Below are 23,977 nucleotides of genomic sequence, written 5' to 3' on the forward strand. Positions count from 1 at the left end.
GTGAGTAGATGACATCAAAAATTGCTTCAAATTTCCAGTCTCAGGCGAGGAAAGAGTCTGACAATAGTTTTATGAATAATGCATTGCTACTTCCATGGCCCAGCTCCAATAGCCAGCTGCCAATAGCCAACATAAGCCAGCTAAAATCAATTACCACAGATAAATTAGCTAGAGGTAAAAAAGCTGTGACATATTGATATTTCGGCTACAAACCATTGCTGAAACAGCCGAATAGCTGGGTGAGCAGTTAAATTACAAGCTAACTGCGGTTTCTACTGGACTTTAAACTCTGTTGGACACAGCGAAACACAATTTCAGCAGGCCTCTAGCGCTAACGAAAATTGTACCGGCAGTAATTGCCAGTCATCATGACACATGATGGCTCCACAAGTCAGTGCTCTGGCTAATAAGAAATACGAAAAATACACGTGCATGCAAACACAAGTTCAAGTTAACATATTTTCATGCGCCAAGGCACTAATAATTACGCTCGCATAACCGCTCATGATTAGCCATGTGCGTTTATGTCTGGCTCTCACAAGTCGGCGAACAGGGTAGTTCTGGCCATGTGTCATGCGTTAGGGAAGTTATAGGGTACTCTACTCCAGTAGTGTAAGGATGTTTTGGTCATGGCTTTGCTGAACTTAGGCGCCATTTATGGCGCTTGCACAAGGCTGCATAAGATGCATTGAAAAATACGTGCGATTTACATTTAATTAGTTATTTTCTCAACTTAAAACCCTCATCTCAGCGTTTCTATATAGACTGTGTGTTTTGTGCAACATCATTTGAGCCCTTGCTTTGCACGTCTTCCCACTTGAAATAGGGTCATGATGTAACCTAGTGAGGTGCCCGCGTTTGATGTCGTAGCGTGGCGTAGCATGTGGCGTTCAAGACAGCCCGCCAGTCCGTAACGCGAAGCATGCCACGTGCTTCAATTATTTGATATGACGATAGCATGCTTTTCCGTTTCCAAAACCAGATGAAAACGTCTCGAACCCGGTCTAAAGAACCAAGGTCTAAGAAACTCTGGGTGACAACTGCACCAAAACAACAGTTTTATTGAAGACAGACCGCCAAGCTGGTGAATGACCGACCGTACGTGACCGACCGCTAGGCTGACCACATGTGAATGCCCTGTTTGTGCGTAGTGCGCTAGAGCACAGTTGCGGAGCCATCGATTTTCTACCTTTGTGCCGCGCGAGTGATTCGTGTCGAATCTCGGTACACATCAGATCGCTACTGAAATCAACTGTTTGCGAAAGGAGCCTGAATTGGCTATCGATCATGTGACACGTTTGCTGCTGCCCCCTCCATCAGAACACCGGTCATAGACCGTGAAGATATTCCAAGAACTTTTCATCTCGAATGCACGCCTCTGAGTATGGCGGCGACGTTGACAGAGGGGCCATCTATGATTGTGCAGTCACACCATCGCACACCTGTGCCCCGTAAGTGTCCGTGCTAACGTGGCTCGCTCCCAACAATCAAATATACTGAACAGATATGCAACCAGCTACGATGCATGTTCAGCATTCCACTGGTGGTCTGCAAACGGGCGGTATACTGTATTTCGCTGCTAACAATATGTCAAACATTTTGCATTTCAACTAGACACAAAACAGCACGCAGTTGGTACAAACCCTGCACTTGTTTTAAGGTACGGATGAGAAAAACGTCCCCGGAAGATCAGACAGTAGAAAAGTTAAAAGCTGACAGTGTTCCCGGCTTGATGATCCAAATACTCCAAAGGTATGACAACACTGAATGTGTAACCAGACATCGTGAAAATAGTCGCTCAGTTCACACAAAAAAACACGGCACACACAGTGCAAAATCGCCACGGCATTTCGTGTTTTGATAATGTACAGTCATAGATGCATTACATACACAAGTAAAAACATCCCATAAAGCATAAGCCCTCACGTCCTTCCATCAACATGTCAGTAGCAGACTGTTATACTCTGCACACCATCCCCCACCGGCAGTGATATTGAGCCTTACGAAGTCAAGGTGCTCAGCCGGATCACACCCTGACCTTACCAAGGTCATGGCGAGCGACTGTATCACACGATGACCTCCACAAGGTGATACCATTGGCCGGATCAAATCGCGCCCCTGTCGAGGTGATGCAGACCGGCCAGGTCGCATTGTGACCTTCATAAAAGGTCATGGTGGTTAGTTATATTGCACCATGACTTCATGAAGACCGTAAAAATCGCTGGAACCAACCAAGCCCGTGCGGATACCCAGCTCAGATGCACACTACGGCCATCATCCCAGCATAATAATGTCCTGACTTAACAGCAAGTGTCATATCATGGCGCCCCGCCACACAAAGGGCCCGTCCAGGCGAGATATACTCTGGGATAACTATCCACCACGCTGAAATGCACCCATAATAGGTATTGCCACAGAAAAAGTTGTCATGGACCACCGTGTATGATGAGCAATAATCTTGAAACCCATTAAAATTATGGACGTAGTGGATAATGTGCAAAGGCAGACAAATGCTTCAGTAGGGCAGTGGGTATCGGAACAACAGTGACGCCCGCCCCTCAAGACGGAAGTCCTCACGAACTAGCACAACCAATGCGTTGTAGTGAGAATGTCAGCTGTTATTTCTCCTGCAATATGCCTGAGAGAAACGTGAAGCACGGAGTCAGTTGCGGCAAACTGAGCGATGGTGGCTGACAATTTTCGAGCCTGCGCCTAGAAGAACCATGAATAATTTTTGGATGGAGTGGAGGAGTCAGGAGTACAACTTCCCGAGACTATTCTCGTCTGGAAGACGCTGAAGGCACGATTGGTGTAACATTCCGTTAGATAGCGACGATTACATGTGTCTCAGGGGTGCGAAAAGGCAGTCTGCACAAAGTGACACTCCGCACCGTGCCAGCGCACGCCCGAGGTGGTAGCCCGGCCGTACAAATGTTGTCACAACGGACGACAGCCTAAGCCTGACACCAGCCTGACATTCCAGCAGTCTGTATATGGCCCATCGTTACACTGGTAACCCCATCCTCCAGACCAGCACTCAGATCAGTGCCGCCAAGCGCTGTCGGAGCAACAGGCCGCACCCGATGTTCCCCTGGTGATGACTGAACTGTGCGTAATTATGCGACCGTACATGATCCCAAAAGAGACATCAGATGCCACCTGACCTCCACGTGCCAGTTTCAGCTTCGACGGCGTCACGGCGCCCTTGAGACCGGACGCTGCGGTGACGTCAGCACCTCTGCGTGCCCCCGCGCGTGCCTCGGGCGCCGCCGCGCCGCTCACATCGAGGTGATGGTCTTGCGGATGATGTCGGCGCACTCGAGGATCTGGTCGTCGGTGATGACGAGAGGAGGGGCGAAGCGCACGATGTCGCCGTGGGTGGGCTTGGCCAGCAGGCCGTTCTGGGCCAGCTGCACGCATACGTCCCAGGCGTCCAGCTCTGAAGCGAACATCGGTCAAGATCACCTGCCGCCGGCGGCTCCACAGACCGACCAGTCAAGGTCACCTGCCGCCGGCTCCACAGACCGACCAGTCAAGGTCACCAGCCGCCGGCTCACAGATCGACCAGTCAAGGTCACCTGCCGCCGGCTCCACAGACCGACCAGTCAAGGTCACCTGCCGCCGGCTCCACAGACCGACCAGTCAAGGTCACCTGCCGCCGGCTCCACAGACCGACCAGTCAAGGTCACCTGCCGCCGGCTCCACAGACCGACCAGTCAAGGTCACCTGCCGCCGGCTCCACAGATCGACCAGTCAAGGTCACCTGCCGCCGGCTCCACAGACCGACCAGTCAAGGTCACCTGCCGCCGGCTCCACAGACCGACCAGTCAAGGTCACCTGCCGCAGGCTCCACAGACCGACCAGTCAAGATCACCTGCCGCCGGCTCCACAGACTGACCAGTCAAGGTCACCTGCCGCCGGCTCCACAGACTGACCAGTCAAGGTCACCTGCCGCCAGCTCCCACAGACCGACGCCAACGCCACGCACACGCCGAAGCCACGTGGATGGTTACGCAGGGCGAGCAGGGAGACAAACAGCGGCATGCCGGAGGACAGCAGGAATAGGTCGGTCTCATCCCGCAACACTAACAAACCAAATGAAACTGAAAACGTCTTTTTAACCGGCAGACTTCCCATACACATCCAAGTTGTTGTGCAGCGACGCACACTGTCCGTGTGAGCGATATGGCAACTTCTAGGGGCTTTGAAAATGACGGCGAAATCTTTCCTTCCCATTCTCTATGACGAAGCGTACTGTGCATACATGCGGCTCAACAATTGAACGGAAGAAACACCCACCCACTAACGCATCACAAGCAGTGAGCGGATACCCTTCTTCCCAAGCTCCCAGCTGCGTGGCGCCCCGACCGCCACACTCACTGTCATTGATGACGATGGCGTTGAGAAGGACCCTTGCCGCGCACCACGGGCACCAGGTGCTCGGGCAGCTGGCGCAGCTGCTCGCGCAGCAGCTGGCCGAGCCGCTCGGCCCGCTCGGCCAGCCGCTCCTCCTCCATGACCCGGAGCGCCGCCAGCGCCACCCGGCACGCCAGCGGGTTACCGCCAAACGTCGAGCCGTGCTCGCCCGGCTTCAGACACAGCATGACGTCATCGTCCGCCAGACAAGGCCGACACCTGCGGACACCGAAACATCACGCCATGGCCCGACAGACAGGCCGACAACCGAGACATCACGCCATGGCCCGACAGACAGACACGTTCGACGACGTGTGACGCCGTGGTCCGCAAGGCAGGCGGACGGCGTGCTACGCCACAACCCGCCACACACACCAACATATAAGGAGGGCGGCGACACATGACGTCACCGTGTGCCAGTCGACAGACGGGTCCACCAAACGGGAATGTACCAGTCGCTGCCATCAAACACACCACCAACTGACATACAGGGCGATGTGGTGTCCGATGTAGCGATCTGATGTGGTACCAGGACGAGTTCTTCCGTACTATCCTCGAGTGCTCTTACCCCTGAGTCCTCCCGCATCCTCCCGCCCCGTAAGCCCCTCTCCCAAACATCGGGTCCTGCTGTCCCATTTTCGTGTCCACCCGCTCCTTGATACCCCTCCGGATGTTACCCTATCGCTCCTGGTCCGTACCGGGAGGACGCCGCCAGACAGCGCCTTGCCGAGGATCAGGATATCAGGCCGCACGTCCTCGTGGTCACAGGCCAGCCGACGCCCGGTGCGCGCCAGGCCCGTTTGCACCTCGTCGGCTATGAAGAGCACGTTGTGGCGCGTGCAGATGTCCCGCACGCCGCGCAGGTAGCCCTCGTCCGGCACCATGACGCCCGCCTCTCCCTGGATCGGCTCCACCATGAAGGCGGCCACGTGCGGATCGCGACACAGCTCCTGCGGCGAGCCGATCAGGCCAGGTCAGGTCCGGTCAGAGCGAGGTCACACTCGGTTAGACGGGTCGGCTTGGGGTCAGTGCCCCTCGTGAACACCATCTGCAGGCTTGCCGAGGGAGCTGGTGGGTGCCTGTGGCAGGTCAGTGATGGTAACCCAGACAGACACTGGTCCAGGTACCATCACTTATCACATCACATCTGGTTACCATCACATCAGATCACAGGTTGCTCTGCAGTTTGCAACCCAGTGTTTGACACATCCAGACTGCTCTAAGAGTACAGTGATGCAGCGAGGGCCGCTTGACCCTCTGACTACGAGAATGGGTGCTGGTCGGGTATCCATACAACGAGCCGGCCAAGCATCATGCCACTGCGAGAGGTAACGTCCGCGAACATCCAGCTACGAAATGGCCCCGCAAAGCCTTGATTCTAGAAACACGGTCACGTCGGTTACCCCGCTGTGATTCCAAAATCAGTCAGTACGCACCTCCAAGGCCTCTAAGTCGTTATACGGTATGATCTCGTAGCCCGGCATGAACGGACCGAAATGTTCGTAAGCGGACGGGTCCGTCGATGAGGACACGGCGCTCAGGGTCCGCCCCCAGAAATTGTTCTCGCAGAAGACAATTTTGGCCTTGTTTTTCGGAATCTTCTTCCGAAGGTAGCCCCACTTCCGCGCCAGCTTGTTGGCCGTTTCGCCGCCTTCGACGCCTGTATGGCGACAAGGCCGACGGCGTTCCATTAGGAAGACATGCCATCATATTCTTATTTCCGCTGGACGTACAGAGACGCGTGGATTGCTCACCACAAAGCAGCTCTGTGGTCAGCTGACTGTCGATGCAAGGCCATCTGATGAATCGGTGTGTTGTGGACTTGGTCATTTGCATCCAAATCACTAATTGGTGTTGCGTGCAAGCCGTAATTTCTATGACAAATTAAGCTGAGAGCTGTTTTGAGTCATTCAAACAGCACAATATCTAGCCAAGACGCCTGGCCTGAGAAAAGCAGACATCAGAGCAGCACAATACCTAGCCAAAAAGGCCCAGCCTGGACAAGTAGACATCAAGTTGCGAACAGCTCAACCCAGCTATAAATCCAATGACATGCAGCATTACCCAACACAGAACTGAACACATTCTTGACAGCTAGCAGGCACACAGACAGGGACATGGACAGTACAGCCCCTGCAGGCATCACAGGCCCCTGCTTGGCCGACCGCCACTCACCAGTGTTCATGGGCAGCAGCTTGTCGTAGCCAAAGAGTTCGGTGGCGTACTGCTCGTACTGGCCCAGTACGTTGTTGTGGAAGGCGCGTGAGGTGAGGGTGAGCTGCGAGGCCTGCTCGCTCAGCGCCGCCACGATCCGTGGGTGACAGTGGCCCTGGTTCACCGCCGAGTACGCCGACAGGAAATCGTAGTAGCGACGGCCCTCGACGTCCCACATGAACACACCTGCCAACATTGCAGGCTGCTTCACACACTGCTGCCCCCTCCCCACAAAAAACAGGGTAGCACATGGTTGAACTGGACATGATGAACAGCAATGCCAGAAGATTTGGTGTCACATATACTGCAGCAGGTAATATGATTGGGAGCAGCATGTGTGCAGCTATGCAGAATAACACCAAACTCCAGGGAAGGCACAGATAAATGTTATGATGATTTTGGAAATCATACAGCTATTTTACAATACAGAACTTAAATTTCATGACATTTCTTCATGGAGCATTGACATGCTGTGTACCTCAACCAAATAAGAGCCTGAGCGATAGGTATCCTATACTCCACACTTCATATCATAGAATGCAAGTTAATTTGCCTTTTAAGTGCTTTTCAGTGACCAATTTACTTGCAGATCTCAAATATGATTAAAAGAGAGTTTACTAACCTTTAGCCTTTTCAATAGCCACAGGGAGTGGGTGGTAGTTATGTGCACCATACTTGAGCTCCTGCTCAATTATGTCTGCTGTGGTTGAATATGAGACAGCTGGCAGGGAGCTCAGACTCTTCACAGCTGATTGAAACAAATGAGGAATATAGCGCAGATGCCACATGGCCTGCATATTGCTGAACCTGAAATAAAAACTGGTAAGCATATGCCTCAGATTGTGAACAGACATCAGCAATATACAAAATACCTTCCACCCTACCTGTTGGGATTCCTGGTTTCATATGGTTACCAAAAGCTGAATACTTACAGAATATGGAAGGAGCCTATGCACCCAAGACACACTGGTCAAAGGATCCAAGACACACTGGTCAATGGACCCCACAATGGTATGATCTGTGTAACTGCAGATGTAAATCTGGATAATCTGTGGAGCAGGCAAACAATCAGTACCCAAAACATGCATTAAAATTACCAGAAAATGACAGAGAACACTAAGTCAACACTCAAAGGTTATAAGCAAACAACAACTTCCTGCCTAATCCTCTCCAATCATCTTGAGGGAACTTGGGCAATTCCTGCTAGTCAAGACAAATCCCCTGAAAATCATCAAAAGGTTGTTTGACCACTATACATGCCTTGATACATCTTGAGAGAATGGAAACAAGCAAATTATACTTTTCACATAATGCCTAGACTAACTATAGCTGCTTCATAGTCAGGCAATCTAACTTTTATGTCCATCACAAATTCATTCGGTAACATGCATGCTCTCACAAAAGGCATACCAGAATGAGGGGGCTTTCTTTAAGTAGCTGGGACAACCCGTCTTATGAACACAAACTGTCAACATACATCCTCGTGGGTCTCACAAAAATGGTCAAGTGGGCTATTTGCCCACCTGGCCTGCGAATGCACGGCTGCAAACCTGCTAAAGAAACTAACACAACGCAGATAGAATTCACAGCACCGGTGGCCCTAGCCCAGTGGATCAGTGCTCACCGACGTCTGTGCGGTGTTGGCCACCCGGAGCTATTGCTGAGCACGGACTGAACACGGACTCTCGAAATCTCGCCTACCGTGCGTATTGCGGGTGATGCGTGTTGCGCTCAGATTACTGCTGCTTGTCCAACATTACGTCATTCCAATTTGGTGGCATTAACTAAGAGATTGTCGTAACAGCGCCACCATGAATGTTTTCCTTCTGCGACGAAAAGGCGAAACGACATTGCTGTTCAGGACGAGCAGATGCGATAGTCCATAGGTGTTCCCATATTTACATATATACCTTACTCGCGTCTCTTTACTTGTAAAGGTTGCTCTCGCTCCCGGTGAGAGTTCGGCATGTCCTTGGTTCGCTTATACGCGGTGTCAAGGGCAGGTAAGTTTCGCTGGAAGGTAGCTTTAATCTGTGTGGGCGTCAATCGGCAGATGTCCGGCGCTCCAGTCAGCCAATAATGCAGGTCCGCTGTGCTTATTCGTCAGAACAGCAGCACCGCAGCGGCAATGTTAGCGTGTGCCTGCTATAAATGTGAGTGCTCAGCATTTGGTGCACTTCCAAATTCAGTGTATTGCAGGCCCATTGTTTTAGGTAGTCATGATAATGCAAAGGTCATGTTAGGCAGGAATCCCCAGAAAACATTTTTGTGCAAGGGTAACTTGAAAATTCTGTGACACTTGGCCTGGCCTGAGTTCCATTCACACAACTATGAGGTTCCACACACAGATGTTGCATGGATGCCTGGCAGAGTGAGTGCCTCTTGTGCAGACTGAATGGTGCTATGCAACTTTTCCAGTTGTGTTGATTGCAGGACTATGCTTTAATTCAGACATAAAATTTCATTTTAAATGCAATACATCTTTTCACTGGTGTTAGATTGTCATCAACCTTGGGTTCTGAGCTAAGATTCCTACTTTGAGCCCAGTCTGTGCACTATGGCAATCAACTATGCCTACTCTGGCACATGTGATTTGTCATCACACACATGGTTGATTCATGTTCCCCAGACATGAGCTAAGCTTGTTTCCAACACAGCATAGCATTTTATAACTTGCTGTTAGCAGATAGCCAAGCCTTGTTGGAAATTAATGCTGATCTTTATGTAAATTTTTATGTAGGCGTGTACATTGCTCTCAGTTCATGTTCTCAATTTTGAGTTTTTTCTTATCAACCTTTATTCCCAAAAGTACAGTTGCAATCCTGCTTTACTGGATCCAGTGTCTATATATGTTTGGATTCAGGTCTCAGCATTTAAAGATGGTTTCAAACTGCCTTTAAAAACCCAATGATACAAACAAGATTTTGAATGTTCTTACTAAGAATCAGTTTTGTACTCATTTTTTAACACATTTTGAATTGTTTGTACTCTGCAGCAAACATGCTGTATTATTCATGAGCCATCAGCTGACCACATCAACCAGCTGTGTAGCCACTGGAGATCTGCCAGCAGTGACTGAAACCAAACTTGGAATCAAGTATTGTGTATGATGTTGATGGTATTTAGCAGGCAACTTTAACTCATTTTCCATATATTCTCCAAAATATCTGGCGGCAAAATGCCGGATCCACCACTATCCAGAGAAAATAAATGTGCTCCATGTATGTGCACATGCACAATGCCTAGGTTTCGAGGACTGTGCTCTGGTCGATGGTTTTCTGTTGTGTATTTATTATATATATATATATATATATATATATATATATATATATATATATATATATATATATATATATATATATGTGTGTGTGTGTGTGTGGGCATGTGTGTGCATGCGTGTGTGCGTGCAGGCATGCATGGGATTGGGCATGTGTGTAATAACATAGTGTTAACCGCTATAATATTTCAATTGAATGGCCGAAATGCTACAATATTCTTTTGAGGGGGAACACCACAGGACACAATGTTGTCTGGGCTCCCTTGACAAAATCCTGGATTTACCACCACTTGTGGTCCATTTTTACTGTCCCTGCATCCTTGTTTAGTGTGCAAGTAGCCAGTCTAGTAAACAGAAACAAGAGGAAATTGTCTTTATCCCATGGCAGGCATTTTCAACTCACTCATGGGTATCCATGGCTACTTGGATTTCTGAGGCTTTGCACTACCTTCATGATAATTTTTTGGTATAGGGCAAAAAGCCACTATGTGAGTGAACCTCACATTTTTCATTTGCCTCAAGGTACCCCCCATTTTGATATTGAAGGGGATTCCTTTCAAGTTGTAGTGCATTATTAGCTCATTCAAGCATGGACATTGGCAGGTTAGGTGAACTTGGTATTGGAACTTGGAACTTGGAACTTGGTGAGCAGACAATTAATATTCAGTAGTCAATAATGGACTGTAACAATAAGTAATCCAACAATTGTGATAAACATCATGCATTATGCTAGCCATATCAGCCCCATGTGTTGTCACTGCAATTATGCAATAAGTTGAAAGTCACATGCAAGCAACAGGAATGTAGGTTTTTTATTCCCAATTCCTCAGATACAGTGTAGGAGGACTGGTGCCTATTCATTGATTGAAGGTACCAGGGATAAGCACAATTTGTTTTTGTGTTGACTATAAAGTCAGCAGGTTGTGCAGCAAATACATGAACGCGATCTTTTCGTGCAGGTGATCAGAACTCGTGCATCTCGCATAATTGCCCCTGTTCAAAAGGCCTGGTCAGCATGCATGTGAACAAAGTGCTGCTGGTTGACTGATGAGGGCAGTAAAGTGTGCATTGTTTGCTGCGTTAGCATAACATTCAGACTTCAGCGTGGCCTGCGGTGTATGAACATGGAGTTCTGGTGAGATGCATCCATTGACATTGACAAACGGGTGACGTTTTCGGCACCAGGCGGGTCCCGGCTGCGGCAGATGGCGCGCCCGGCACTATCCGCCTCGGCCTCCAGCTTCGTGCGCGTGAACGACAATGACCCCAGCATGGCCTTCCGTGACGTCACCGACCGGGTGGCCAAGACTATCTTCTTCACGGAGCTGGCCAGAGGTCAGTTGTGGAATACAGCAGGTCTTTGCGCGCAGGGGCCTGTGGCACTGGGACCACCATGCGAAGCTGCCTCGCGTGGTCGGATAAGCTAGCATTCACTCCAGGGTTAACGTACCCTGTGTATTGGATGGGTTGTTACTTCTGTTGTTCACTCAGGCGTGGTTAAAACTGATGCAATAGTGTCTGACTTATCAGCTCCCAGGAGTGCAAAAAATCCAGACAAATATGACGTCCGTCTGCCTATAGCCTGAGCTCAGTGACAGCCATATTCGATGTGTACATCAGCTGATGCCATTGCAGGCATGGCCGTCACACTGGGCATGATCTTCAAGGAGCCGGCCACCATCAACTACCCCTTCGAGAAGGGACCACTGAGTCCACGCTTCCGCGGCGAGCACGCACTGCGCCGCTACCCCAGCGGCGAGGAGCGCTGCATCGCGTGCAAACTGTGCGAGGCTATCTGCCCGGCGCAGGTCAGACGGTCGGCGCGGCCCGGCCCAGCGGCAGGCTCAGGGAGGGGGGGGGGGGGGAGAACGGCGCAGGTCAGACGGTCGCGCAGCCGGCCCAGCGGCGGGCTCAGGGAGGGGGGGGGGAGAACGGCGCAGGTCAGACGGTCGGCGCAGCCCGGCCCAGCGGCGGGCTCAGGGGGAGGGGGGGGGGAGGTGAACGGCCGCAGGTCAGACGGTCGGCGCGGCCCGGCCCAGCGGCGGGCTCGGGGAGGGGGGGGAGAACGGCGCAGGTCAGACGGTCGGCGCAGCCTGGCCCAGCGCGGGCTCAGGGAGGGCGGTGGGGGGGGGGGGGGGGGGGCCTTGCCCACCGCGCTTGTTGGTTTTTAGACTAAAGATGCCGATTGGATACCAAAAGTTTTGGAATTCCAAACATGTTCCAAGTTCAAGTTGAAAATTGGACAGAAAGTGGCACAAATCTCTGAGTCCCAACAGAGTAACGCTTAAATGCACGTCTAAGGAATGGCATGATGCTAAGTGCGTAGTGTTGGGGACATTTATTGTCAGCCTTTAAGCCTTGTCTGTTGTTAGTCTGCTTTCGGTGTGCAGTCGTTCTAAATCGCTGTCCCTGTCCATCAAATCACGTCAACAAGAGGTGTCATATTTTTATCATATTTTGCACGCTCAATTCATTTGGGAATTTAAAAACAGGTCGCCCTTTAGAAGTATTTTTGAGACGTTCTAGTTGATGTGTCCCTAACCTTTTCAGAGATATCGCCTACACAAGGACAGCAAATGTTCGGTCTTATGTCGTCATTTTGTATTGTGACAGCTACTATATGTCCCATGTAGAAATTAACGAATAAAGGTCCGAGAGGGGAGCCCATCACAGCACCCTCGATTGGGTAATGCGTTCGTCCATCAGGCTCGCGAACAGAAACTTCCGGTGCACTGGCTTACTAGCGTACAGCGTCAGGCAGGCAGGCGGACGAAACCGACAAAATTCACCAATGTAGCGTATTAATCCAGAGGTAACCTCGAAGGCTGCAGAGGTTTTCCATACACTATATTGGTGTAACCACGACACTCTCACGACGCCTGACAATGCAATTATGTGACAGGGCACCTCTGGAACACATGCGACACTAACATGACAGGACGTTAACAAGACAACTGGCGGACAACACAGACATTCTTCAGACGGGCAATGACAGAAGACGCCATCAAATTTGGGAGAGTGTATTTACTCACGGACTCTCCCAGCCCTAAACAAACACGCAGATTCATGCATAACCCTTCATTTATCAGGTGGTGGGCGGCAGGTACTATATGGTGGCTGTAGCTTTGTAATGTTTTCATTATGAGTTTATTTTGTATGTATCCAAAAAACTATAGGATTTTGTTTTGTCTTCTCTGTGCTTAAGGATGGTTTCCAGAAAGTAATGCACGATTTTCGTCCTTAAAAGCTGAAAGCTTATTACTTTTTCCATTTGCATTTCTCCGACGGTGAGATAAGGTCTTGAAACGTAGGAATATAGAGATCGACGAATATAAGAGTGGTTTTGCCCGAATCTTTTTTCATCTTAGCGGTACTGTTAAGCCAAAAGCCCGAAAACTCAAACGATACATAAAAAGCTTGTCAATGCAGACTCCGCGGGAGTTCTTAATCAAACATGCATAGTGGAGCATATTCTGCCAAGATAAACCGACACACACGCGCGCACGCACGCACGCACAAAACAAACACACACACACACACACGCAGCACGCACACGCGCCGCACACGCACACGCACACGCACACGCACACGCACACACGCACACGCCACACGCACAACGCACACGAACACGCACACGCACACGCACACACACACACACACCACACCACACCACAACACACACACACACACACACACAACACACACACACAATCTATATATTATATAAGCGTAAATTAGTTCCAATTTTAAGCAGCAATGCTTCTAGGACGTACTTACGTACACTTACTTCGTACACTTGCTGACGTATACTCTATTGCGTATATTACGTATTTTTTATTATTTTTTATATTATTTATTATTATTACTATTATTGTATATTATTTATTTATACATTATTACGTATATTTATATTACGTTACGCATAATACGTATACTTACGTACACCACAAGCCATTGGGTTCGGGAAGTTCTCGATGAAAATGCCCGATGGTTGATCAACTGTAACCGCGCAGGCTATCACCATTGAGGCTGAGGAGCGCGCCGATGGCAGCCGCAGGACCACCCGCTACGACATCGACATGACCAAGTGCATCTACTGCGGCTTCTGCCAGGAGGCCTGTCCCGTGGACGCCATCGTGGAGGTAGCCTACTTACAAGGAGTGCTGCCGGAGGACAGGGGAGGCAGGGGGGGGGGGTGTGCGGGGATCGGAGACCGGTCACGTGCTCCTGGCCTAAGTTTTTCCGTGGCAGTCATGTATGATGTCTGATTCAAGCTCGCGTGCTTGTGATCATCCCGGAAATGTGCCTTCTGGGGCGTGGACCCCGTTCACAAGCCTCAACTGGCCGGATGGCACTGGCCCGTTGGCACTAGGCGTAGACCCGTGCAAAGCTTCAAGCGACACTCAGAGCCATCTTTTCCCCAGGGCCCGAACTTCGAGTTCTCCACAGAGACGCACGAAGAGCTGCTGTACAATAAGGAGAAGCTGCTGAGCAACGGCGACCGGTGGGAGTCGGAGATAGCGGCCAACATCGAGGCCGATTATCTGTACCGATGAAGCGCCGCCAGCCAATAGGGCTGCCGACAGGGCCTGTCCCCCGCCTCGGTCGGAATGCCCAGGCGTCGCGCCCGACCTCTGGTGGGGGACAGAAGCAGGCCGCGGTACTCAGAAGGGCGAGGCTGTATTGTGCCAGGCGACGTGCAGCACTCGTATTTGTTTTGTGTGATGGACAGTGTACGTGTTGTGAACAGACGAAGTAAACAGACGAGGTATACAGGCGTAGTCGCTTTGTCGTGAAACGCAGTCACTGGTGATGCCCACCAGCCTGACGCTGTTGTCCACATGCGGACTGCGGCCAGAGCATGGCCATCGCAAGCTTACCAGGGCGGGTCATGGGAACCAAGACATCACCGTGTAGTCTCACCTCAGTCACAACGCAATTTCCATGCCAAGGATCGATCGCCCTCAGCAAACTGAATTGCTCTCAATGGCCGATAATGACGGGCATTACCAGGCGGAGGTAATGGACGGAAGCAATGTTCGTGTCTGCATCCGACTAGCCGGTTGATCAAAGACGGCGGTTCTGCAACCGGCTACGCACAATGAGGGGGGGGGGGGGGCTCAATACACCCGGACACACCGGCAACATACGTACTAACACACATACTGTGACGCCCGTGACCTGGCTCACTGGCGTGAACTTCACTCCGAACAGCCGGAGCGGCGAGACCGATCACGACGATGCACACTCGTGGCCGTTTCCAGCGCGCTGACACTGGCTGGACGCTCGCCCCACACTGCTGCCCCGCTCTTCGTGGCTAGCGTCCCGGCTGATGTGGCACATCTTCCCGTTAGCATGTCCTGCGCCACTGTCCTCGCCACGCGTGTCGCGGCACTCCGCGTCCTCGTCCTTGTACATGGGACCCACGTTCCCGGAGTTCACGTCCTCTTGCTCGCGCCGCGTGTCTCCATCTCCGTGCGGCGCGTCTCCGTCTGCACATGTGACCTGGGCGGTCTGGTGCGGCGTGTCCCCGCAGCCGGCCTCCGGCAACAGGAGGGCCCCCAGCTCCTGTAGCAGCAGCACTTGGTCCCCCCAGCTCGTCCAGCCGGGCAACAGCGAGCGGGCGAACACCTCCAGGCCGCGGTAGTCGGGCGGCAAGTAGGGCCGCAGCACCTCTGTAGGCCATATCAGAGGCATCAACTGCTGGCGGGTATGCCGACCTGCTCCAGGGGAGCACAAGTGGTGTCGGGTCGCCGGACCGGGCTGGAGGCGTTGTAAACGTGTGGTTGGCGGAACGGTTGCACGTAAAAGACAGCAAGTACAGAGCAGTCGAATGAGGGTGTACCTTGCACGGTCAGGGCCTGAACTACAGTGAGCACGCCGCGGACCAGCGTCTTGTGCGAGTGCCTGGCGGCGGGCACTCGCTGTGGACGCCTGCTGTGCAGCAGTAGCTTCCCGGGTGGACACTCCCGCTGGGCACTCACCATGCAGCAGCGGCTTACGAGAGTGCACGGCTGACGGCACGCTCACCAGCAGCCGGTGGGGCGGCGGCGGCGGCGGGCCGACGGCCCCCGGCGGCCCCCGACGGCCCAGCACTAGTGGCTCGTACGGCCGCTTGGAGTGCTGGCCGGCCGCGCTCACCGGCCTGCCGTGCTGGGTCACCTGTCCGGTACACGGGGTCAGGTCTGCGCGTGTGCTCAGGTGGGCTCACACAAGCGGCGGCGGCTCGCTGCATGACTGAAACAGTGACAATATGGCGGTTTGTGTTTGGTTTGGTGTGCGCGCCATACTGCGCTCACTTCCGAGTCAGCCCTGTTCGGGTCACCTCCAAACAAATGGCAAGCCTTCGCCAGAGACCATGGCCATATCGTCGGGTTGATACAATCCAGCCGTGTGAACAGAATAATCAACAAACACAACCCGTCACATCTATTTAGCGCTCAGAAAGATGTGCCTTGGTTCGCCGTCAGAACTAGTCCGCATGAAAGCCTTGTCGCCGGCCTCCATTTCACGGCTGAACCGAACAGTCCGACCCCAGGCGGTGAGTCAGCAGCCTCCACGAATAGCACAAGGACCTGGCTTTTCATCATTTTAGGTTTGCTTAGCCGTATCACTTCAGTCGTCAGTTCCAGCTGGCTGTGGCATAGGAGCCCACATAGCCGGTAAAAAGGGCTCTAGTGAACCCTATGTCTCAAGCCACTCCCACATCTCCACATCTAGCCGGCCAGCTTACCTTGGCCCAGTGCCAGGTGGCGCACTCAGTCACCCCCCAGGCGGGGAAGAGCACATGGCGTAGCGTGTGCTGATGGGCTGCGCTGTTGGTGCACCACACGGCCACCAGGGCACCGTCAGCCGCCAACCGTGCCACCGGCAGACGCGCCAGACTGGCTGACTCGAGGAACTCGTACCTGACAGGGCGGCACGCACGGGTCAGGCGGTGGTACCGACCGTACCGCCGGAAGCTCGGCCACACCGGCCGCCTCTGGCCACGCTATTGGTGCACCTGATGCCTAGCATACCAGCACCCCCGCATGACCCATCCGCCTGCCAAAATGTTGGCGCGGCACAGCGCAGCTTCGCCTTGGCTCAATAGTCCTTGTCTTGCATACCGTGAATATTCTGAGTCAGGAGCGTTGGCCACCAGGTTGTCAGATGTCATTCACAGGCCTGTGTTGATGCAGACAATGGCAGTTTCCGACATATGGTATAAGGGCTCTACCAGGGAAGATCAAGAGGAACGTTGCCTTAAAAACACTGCTCTTGAGAATTCCCTGCCGCTCGTTTGAGTCAAGCTTAAGACTGTGCGACGCAAAATGTACAGCAGGGCTGTACCCCACTCACCCATCGGTCTCCAGGTGGCGCCGTTTCCTGCGCACGAACTTGTTTGTCCAGGGTGGGTCCAGCAGGATGCAGTCAAATCTCGCGCCGCCGCCGAGCAGCCGCTGCACCACACCGTCGCCTTCGAACGATCTGGTGACGTCATCGCAGAGGAAGCGGCTGCGGGCGGGCAGCACGTACCGGCGGCCGTCGAGCGTGAGCAGGCGTGGCCGGTCGGCCGGGTTGGCGTCGTGGAGGGGCAGCAGCGGCGCCGAGCTGGCGGCGGCGGCGGCTCGCTCCAGCAGCCGTCGTGCCGCCTGTCGAGCCGAGGCGTTGTTGCTCCGGTAATCGTCGGCTGTCGGCCCCTGGTCGGGGTCGGCGTCGGCGTCGACGGCCGCGCGCCGCTCGGCCAGCAGCCGCTCCAGCGCGCACAAGACGGGACAGGGCGCCGTCGGGTGGGGCGGTCGTGGCCGTCGCCGGCGCCGAGGTTCGCCGGCGCCCGTCTCGAGCTCGCGCGCCAGCCGCGCCGCCTGCTGGTCCATCAGAAATGGGGTGCGAATGTCCCAGAGGCGGGCGTCCGACCGCAGCAGCGGCAGCTCGGGCACGGGGGCGGCGCCGGCCGCCGGCCCGTAGATCTCGGTCAGCTGCGCCAGCTCGTCGATGAACCAGCCCGACTCGAGACACGTCACGGCAGCGTGCGAGCCCGTCTGCATGGCTGGGCGCGGCACGATCGCCTCAGGGCCGGCCGGCAGTGATCAGTCGCCGGCGCCAAATAGGCTACTCATAGTACAGGGCGAAGATTGTGGCCACAGCTACTAGCGACTGGTTCTCGTACGTGGCCGTGGCGAAGTTGTCCCTGGTGCTGTCCCAGAGGCAGCGACAGCCGACCGTCATCCCTTGGTCCATCTTCTCACCTACAATGACGTGACATGCCAACTTGTACCTGTGGAAAAGAATGATGCTGTATGGAGCAGCTACAACAAAGGCGGGCTTCTGACCTACTCATCTCTGCTTCGCTGGTACATGTAGCAAGCACATACCGAACTCCCAGGAAAGGATTATCGGCGAATGTATTGTTTTCTACGTTTCTAGACCACAAACGCAACATTCGGTATGTATGTACTTATCGGTAATCTTTGGGGAACCCACAAAATAGTCCAAGATCCTCGTTGAAAACACCCCTATGAACACGAGTTCATGTACTGGGAGACATGCTCAAGAGCAGACTGATGGTATATAATTGGCTTCTATGTCACCGCTAGAGCAGGCGCTACGTATGTACCTTAGCAGGCCCTCATCCATGATATCCTTGCGTATGAAGTCGGCTAACGTGACGGCCAGGCCACGGCACCGCTCCGGGTCGTACTGCACGCCTTGCAACGTCTCCGCCAGGCGGCGCTCCACCAGCTCCCGCACGCGCAAGACCTGAAACCGCTCTGGCGGCTCCAGGCAGTAGGTGTTCTCCACGCGGTGCTGCCAGCCATGCAACAGCGTCCGTACGGTCACATGGCGACGTTAAGTTACAACAAAACTTATGTGTAGAAATAAAACACATTAACCCTCGCCTTGATAGCGGGCTACGACCTCCCTAAGGCTTTTTGAAAACACCTCTACGGCATGATGTGCATTGGCGCCCAAGTTTTTAGTAGCCTGCGGGACATCTATTGCACGTGTTTTGACACGCACACAAAAACAATGCTCGTGGCTTTTCTGGTTTCGGAGCAGCGACGGTTTTCGAGGAACACCGCACGGCGATCTGCGGCCGCCGCGGGCGGCGGGCAGCAACCGAGGATGCCGCAGAACGCCCGCGGCGGCCTGACAGTATTAGAAGCCATATGCCATAAGGATCAAAATACGTACAAATATATATATATATATATATATATATATATATATACACACATATATTATTGTACTCATAATTGGACAGAGAACGCGCTTGCTTAGGTTTCGTGTCGCCGCGGGGCATAGTCTTGTTTGTATGATGTTGTAAAGTTGGAAAATGCGGTTTCTGAAAAGTGTGACCTTTAACCTGGCTTAATAGTCAATTCATGTAACAGCATAACAAGTAATACCAACCGCGAGATCTAGTTGAGACCAATTTCCTGACGCTTTCTGCGAGGCTTTATCTTTATTAGTTTAGAAACGCCAAGGAATCGCATCAATGTCCCCCACCCCCCGCTTCCCATCATTCCGCGTGATGAAAACGGCGACTCAATGCGACGGTTACAATAACGCGCACAAAAGTTCGCTGGACTCTACCTTCAGTCTTGGATCATCAGGAGGCAAAGCTAGTGGCATTGACGAGTGGGTAATTTCGCACAGAACCGCGGATTCCTTTGCCATTGTTCCCTGTGGACGCGGCCATATGGTCACAAGCAAGCACACACACGTACGGCACATGCATAAGGTACTATTTTTGACAGATTACATCACGATATGGGTGTAAGAAGGTCGGAAAATGTGTTCGAATAAGTTTAGAATGGCTCTATGACCGAGTATGTCAATGCACGTTAACATCTCCAACTTCCGAATAAATATGCAGTGACACCACGAAAAAGGGCCAAATACGAGGATATAACGATATTTGGCCAATCAAACACCCCAGCCCGTCCTGCCATCTCTCGGGAGATTAAAGAACTATCAGTGCTGCTGTGCAGACGTTCCATGACGCAATCGACTGATCACGTATTGAGGAGCAGTATGACAATAGTTACAAGTGAACTTATTACATGATACCTGATGCGTGCTTCAACATCTTAAAATATAGAACATTCTCTTTAAAGGGAGCATTCCACATTCATATGGGGTTTTAACACTGAAATAAAAACTGCATCTTAAAGATCTTGGCTCACATTCCTGCCCTCCGTAAAACCTAAGCCCCTCCAGTTTCTGAGTTACACGCCCTCGAAAATAAGAAAGGTGTGTCGGGGAGGGTATTTTAGTTAACTTGGCAACAATGACGTCAATAATGCCAGCTCAGCCCTGCCATCCCATAAGCTATGCGGCAATCAACGGCCAGAAATATAAATTGCCGAGGCGATCATATCTGGCGTTAGTGAGCGCGATTTCCGGATATAACAGCCGTCCATCGCAACTCAATCAGTGCTGTGCAAGGTATGATGACGTAATAAAACCATGACGCATTGAGAAGCATAGTTACTGAACCGAAAATTGTGCTGTCTAGAGCAGTCTTTCCCAATTAAAAAGCATACCATTCGTTATAAGCCGGCTTGTTTCATCATATCTGATGCTTGCTTCAATATCTTCAAATGTGAAACATTTCCTTTAAGCCTGCTACCAGCATGACGCATTTCGCAGCGTCCAGTGCGCGATGTCCATTATTATTACATGCATGATTGTTATCATCATGTAGATAACATTCCCCACCGAAGTACCGCTATGCAAAATTTGGCGCGGCTACGCCGCGCCGTTCGGAAACCATTCTTGAAAAACCTTCGGGGCGCGTGTTAATATACAGCTCCTTGAGAGGTTCTTCCAAAGTCTGGTCATACCATGCATTTAAATTTAAAATACCTTCACCATTGTGGCACCTGCGCCAAGCTACCTTCAGCTGCTGGCTGTCAAACATTTAGAATAACCTAGAAATCCAGCCTACATCGCAAATCTAACGTATTTCCAGTCTCATACTGCTGTTTTTCACGAGCTTCATTCTACCCGGCATCTATTACCCTGTGTAGACAATGTTTATACGCAAGCGAATGGAACCCGTCAGTTTTGGTAAATCACACGATTGAAACTTGTATTGAAATGTCCTGTCGTAAATTTATTATGCACGTTTGCGTTAACGTAAGTCCAGGCAATAATCGACAGCCTGGCCTGAAAGTTCGCTGGCTTTGGTTTGATGTGGCCTAAAAACTTTCATCCACAAAATCGATGCATTTGAAATTATTCGCAGCTTTGACAATTGTATCCACAGCATTGTGAAACACGTAAATGCTTTGGTTCGGAATGGGTTAAGATGACAGGACTACACGCCTGTGTAGCTTGGACGTCCAGAACTCCCACGCTTTAGGCCACGCTGGGTTTTATTCGAGATGGGTGCCGGAGCAGTTGGCATTGACCTTTTCAGAGAACTGGCCAGTGTGCTCTCAGGGTCTACCTCAAATATGAGCTCCTTGAGCATGGGAAACTCAATCCTAAGGATCTTGCATCTCGAGATAAATGCAAGGTACATCTCACTACAGAAAACAAAGTGAGGCAGTTTAACATAAATTCCAACCTTTAGCTCAAGATAAAATCCTAAGATAGACGCAGGTTCAAAAACTCCTGACCCATGCTCTAAGTGCGGAGGGAATGGTGGCCTTAAGCAAACAGACTGCTGTGAACCCGACTCTAGGGTCAAGGTACCGCCACGTGACTGCAGTTAACATCCGCCGGGTGCAGGCCAGGGGAGCCGGGAAAAAACAGCGTGGATGTATGACTGTTAACTAAGCATGCTGGAGATCCTGGCAGCTAACGAGGACTCGAGGTCAGTAATCCGCTGCCTCGGCGACCCGGGTCTTCCCCTCCCCCAGTTTTTCTTGGCCGCGAACGTCCCGCTACCTCACCCATGGATGATGTCCGGCGTCTAACCACAACAAAATTTGAATTGGATAGTTTGCAAAGTTTTCAGGTTGCCATTTTCTTCAACACGCAGGTTGTTTAACGCATGTGCGAGGGACAATATGCATATACACAAGACAGCTCCGCTAGCCTGATTCGTTATGGAATAACCTGGGGAAAGGAGGGATGCATCCAGTCATATTTTAGCTGTATGCCTATCCACGACTTTATATACTTTATATCCACGACTTTATATCCACGACTTTAAGGGAAAATAATGGAAGAAGTTAAAAAAATGTAGAGCAGGTGGGGGGATGGGTGGTAGGAAATGAAAACATGCCATGTCAGACTACAGCATTTTAACACAACCAGACATAGATGAGCACCTGCTTTGGAAAAATGCATTGTTAGAAAGTCAAAGATGCATCTAATCTTCCATTGTGAGGCCTAAGCGCCCAGGGGGAGGGGCAACAGGTGTCATTTATGCAAGTCAGGATTTCAATGCATTTGCACGCAGGAAGGGTGGGCTAACAACTTGAGTGTAAATGGTGCAATGAACACCGAGGGACGTAGTATATGCTGGGAAGACCATACACCCTATTCACATCAGATAAAACAAACACCTGAGAGAAGCTTACAACAAAAGAGAAAATACACCCTTCAGGGGCCATTTATTAATGAAACAGTCAGGCTAAAACCAGCCAGGCATGGCTAATACACCTTTTTTGAAACTAAAAGCTATTTACAGAGCACAGGACCATCCAGACAGAAAAAAGTCAAATTTCACAGGAAGTCAGCAAATAGACACATGTGTGGGGCTCACCATGGCTGATTATGAGAATGTGATTAGTGCTTTAGAGCATGATGTGTGCTAGATTGAAATCATTTACATGTAGGAGTGATGTCTGATGTTTGATGCCTGTTTACCTAAATTTATTTGCATATGCACATTTTTCACACATTGTTAATCCTTATTTAGAAAAACACTGCATCATGACAATGGCTGACATTTGCTCTGTCAAGTCTGGTTAGGCTTTTATCATTTCAATTCATCTAGTTAGGTGGAAATATCAATCATAATTTCTACTGCTGCACAACCAGTGCAAGGTGTCAATGTCATATCATTCTTTCCCTCAATCAAGACCAACCAACCAGCAACCAATCAGGATAGAGTGAACTTTGCCAAGCTTGTGTCTAGCCATCCCAGGCAATGTGAATCAGCAGAGCATTATCAGGATAGAGTGAACTTATCATATTCATAAATCATAGTCACTGTCTTTTTATTATTGAGTATGAACCTTTAACTTGGATGGATTTCTATGATAGCAATCTATAATAAGCAGTATTTGCTGAGTAACCACTGGCTATGCTATCAGATTGCAAAATTTAAAGTAAACAGCAGAACTTTGTTGTGATAACTAAGTGCTACAATGATTGGGAACCAATGTCTGCATTCTGTCCAGTCACCTAAAGCCACACAACCTCTAAACCTGCTACTACCCTGCCACCAGCCCAGACTGCAAAACCAGCAGAGCAACAATTGTGGCAACACTTTCAATGCATGTTTGCCATAAATCTGAGCAGTCAGTGTTGGGCACATGGTCACCATCAATTTCAGTGCACAGAGAGCCAATACTTCACGACATTATGATGCTGTAACAGAATTCCCTGCTACAAATAGTTCGAACACATTTTGGCATGCAACACTTATTTGAAAATCCAGCATACCTTGGCCTGGCCTGAGTTTGGTGCAGCGATTGTCGGGATCAGCACACCGGTGGCAGTGTACGTGTTTGAATGTCATGTTCACTTCTCCCCATCTCTCTCAACAGTCTTATTGGTCTTAACCGGACAAAATAGTAATTAGCCTTAAACCAGAGAGGGATTGTACGTTACAAATCACACTCACGCCCTACACTACAGCCAATCCGATAGCATTATGCATCTGGAAATGCCACGTTTTTTGGCGTCAACGCTTGTTACATGCTTCAAGTGTTGCCATAACAACGGGGATATGGTTGCGAAATTACTTCATTCTTTAACTTCGCGACATGCGGGCTTCATGGTGGAACAATGCTTTGAATCACGCCGAAAATATAAGTTGAACCTTCGTAATGATTTTCCAAAAATCATGAATCCTAGTTAAACTACTTAAATGTTACGAGTTGGCCGAGTTTTAACACAGCC

General features: G+C 51.0%; 3 protein-coding genes and 1 pseudogene across 3 annotated transcripts; 1 reads left to right on the forward strand and 3 right to left on the reverse strand.

Moving 5' to 3' along the window:
• Positions 1-1,135: 1,135 nt before the first annotated feature.
• Positions 1,136-8,375, reverse strand: LOC119098630 (ornithine aminotransferase, mitochondrial-like; annotated as a pseudogene).
• An 84-nt stretch (positions 8,376-8,459) lies between these two features.
• On the forward strand, positions 8,460-14,683 carry ND-23 (NADH dehydrogenase (ubiquinone) 23 kDa subunit). The gene is made up of 5 exons (XM_037221600.1): positions 8,460-8,633; positions 11,093-11,242; positions 11,543-11,715; positions 13,921-14,049; positions 14,332-14,683. The coding sequence occupies exons 1-5, from the start codon at positions 8,597-8,599 to the stop codon at positions 14,461-14,463; spliced, it is 621 nt and encodes a 206-aa protein (XP_037077495.1). The 5' UTR covers positions 8,460-8,596; the 3' UTR covers positions 14,464-14,683.
• Mettl4 (Methyltransferase like 4) lies at positions 14,571-23,711 on the reverse strand. Its single transcript, XM_037220926.1, has 7 exons — positions 23,519-23,711; positions 19,487-19,576; positions 18,507-18,697; positions 17,249-18,167; positions 16,641-16,815; positions 15,892-16,069; positions 14,571-15,582 (listed from the first exon to the last, which is right to left on the reverse strand). Exons 4-7 carry the CDS (start codon positions 17,935-17,937, stop codon positions 15,140-15,142), a joined length of 1,485 nt encoding a protein of 494 aa, XP_037076821.1. The 5' UTR covers positions 17,938-18,167; positions 18,507-18,697; positions 19,487-19,576; positions 23,519-23,711; the 3' UTR covers positions 14,571-15,139.
• Positions 18,002-20,770, reverse strand: LOC119097994 (tctex1 domain-containing protein 1). Its single transcript, XM_037220927.1, has 3 exons — positions 20,762-20,770; positions 18,507-18,697; positions 18,002-18,086 (listed from the first exon to the last, which is right to left on the reverse strand). The coding sequence occupies exons 1-3, from the start codon at positions 20,768-20,770 to the stop codon at positions 18,002-18,004; spliced, it is 285 nt and encodes a 94-aa protein (XP_037076822.1).
• Positions 23,712-23,977: the final 266 nt, after the last annotated feature.

Source organism: Pollicipes pollicipes, unplaced genomic scaffold (assembly GCF_011947565.3).
Source record: "Pollicipes pollicipes isolate AB1234 unplaced genomic scaffold, Ppol_2.1 Scaffold_4740;HRSCAF=5597_pilon_pilon_pilon, whole genome shotgun sequence".
NCBI classification, from domain to species: Eukaryota; Metazoa; Arthropoda; class Thecostraca; order Pollicipedomorpha; family Pollicipedidae; genus Pollicipes; species Pollicipes pollicipes.